General features: G+C 28.0%; 1 protein-coding gene across 1 annotated transcript; it reads right to left on the bottom strand.

The window, feature by feature from the left end:
* Positions 1-15: 15 nt before the first annotated feature.
* LOC108629195 (uncharacterized) lies at positions 16-888 on the bottom strand. Its single transcript, XM_026817212.1, has 3 exons — positions 773-888; positions 558-692; positions 16-484 (listed from the first exon to the last, which is right to left on the bottom strand). The coding sequence occupies exons 1-3, from the start codon at positions 832-834 to the stop codon at positions 205-207; spliced, it is 477 nt and encodes a 158-aa protein (XP_026673013.1). The 5' UTR covers positions 835-888; the 3' UTR covers positions 16-204.
* Between the last annotated feature and the right edge of the window lie 14 nt (positions 889-902).

Here is a 902-nt window from a genome sequence, read left to right as displayed (position 1 = left end):
TATTTTACTTTTTGTAAAAAAAACTGATATATTTCAAATTTTGCAAAGTAGTTATGAATTAAAAACAGGTTTACAAACAATTTGTTTGTATATACAAGCACATTTTATGTGATACAAAATATTCACCCGTTTATTTTGCATGATTATTAAAATAAGCATTAGTAAATATAGTTTGTTGTATAACATAAATTGTACATTTCTTGTTCATGCACTCACTTGTAGAAGATTTGAAATGTTTTCACTTATGTCCTTATTATGCTTCATGAGAGAAGTTAAGGATTTAACTCTCTTTTTAAATCGATACATTTTCATTTTTTCTGTATTAATCTTACGTCGCAAACTAATAATTTCAGTTTTGCTATTGAAAAGTAACGTTTTTATCATAACAAGGTTCTCTGGAACGAATGGTATCAAATCAAGATCAATATTTGCCAGTGATTTCTTGAAAATATCGTTTGACGTCAGAGACTGAACTTTCAGGGCACTAAAAGAAAATATATATATATGGATTATAACAAATATCACGATTAAGTGGTCTTTCCAGTTTTATATAATACCTGTTATCATTTCTTTCTTCTACATTGCGTGTCATTAAAGAGTTAATGCATTCTGCATATTCTGCATTCAATGTATGCACTTCTGTGCTGCAGGAACTAACAATTTCTCCTTCCAATATATCTTCATGTGAAGATCTAGGGAACAGTGAATATATTAACATTTATAATACCACTGAATAAAATAACGTAAAATAAAATATTCTTCGTAAACTTACACATTATACACATCACTATCTGAAGAAGCATTTCTATCTTGACTACGAATGTCACACTCCATATTTTTTATGTCAATGCTACCTTTTCTGTAACAATCAACATTTGTACTTTCTTCAAATTCCTATGTAT

Source organism: Ceratina calcarata, unplaced genomic scaffold (genome assembly GCF_001652005.2).
Source record: "Ceratina calcarata isolate Rehan_Ccalc_2016 unplaced genomic scaffold, ASM165200v1 scaffold1309, whole genome shotgun sequence".
Classification (NCBI taxonomy): Eukaryota; Metazoa; Arthropoda; class Insecta; order Hymenoptera; family Apidae; genus Ceratina; species Ceratina calcarata.
Note: the sequence above shows the minus strand (reverse complement) of the source record. Positions and strands in the feature narration are given on the sequence as shown.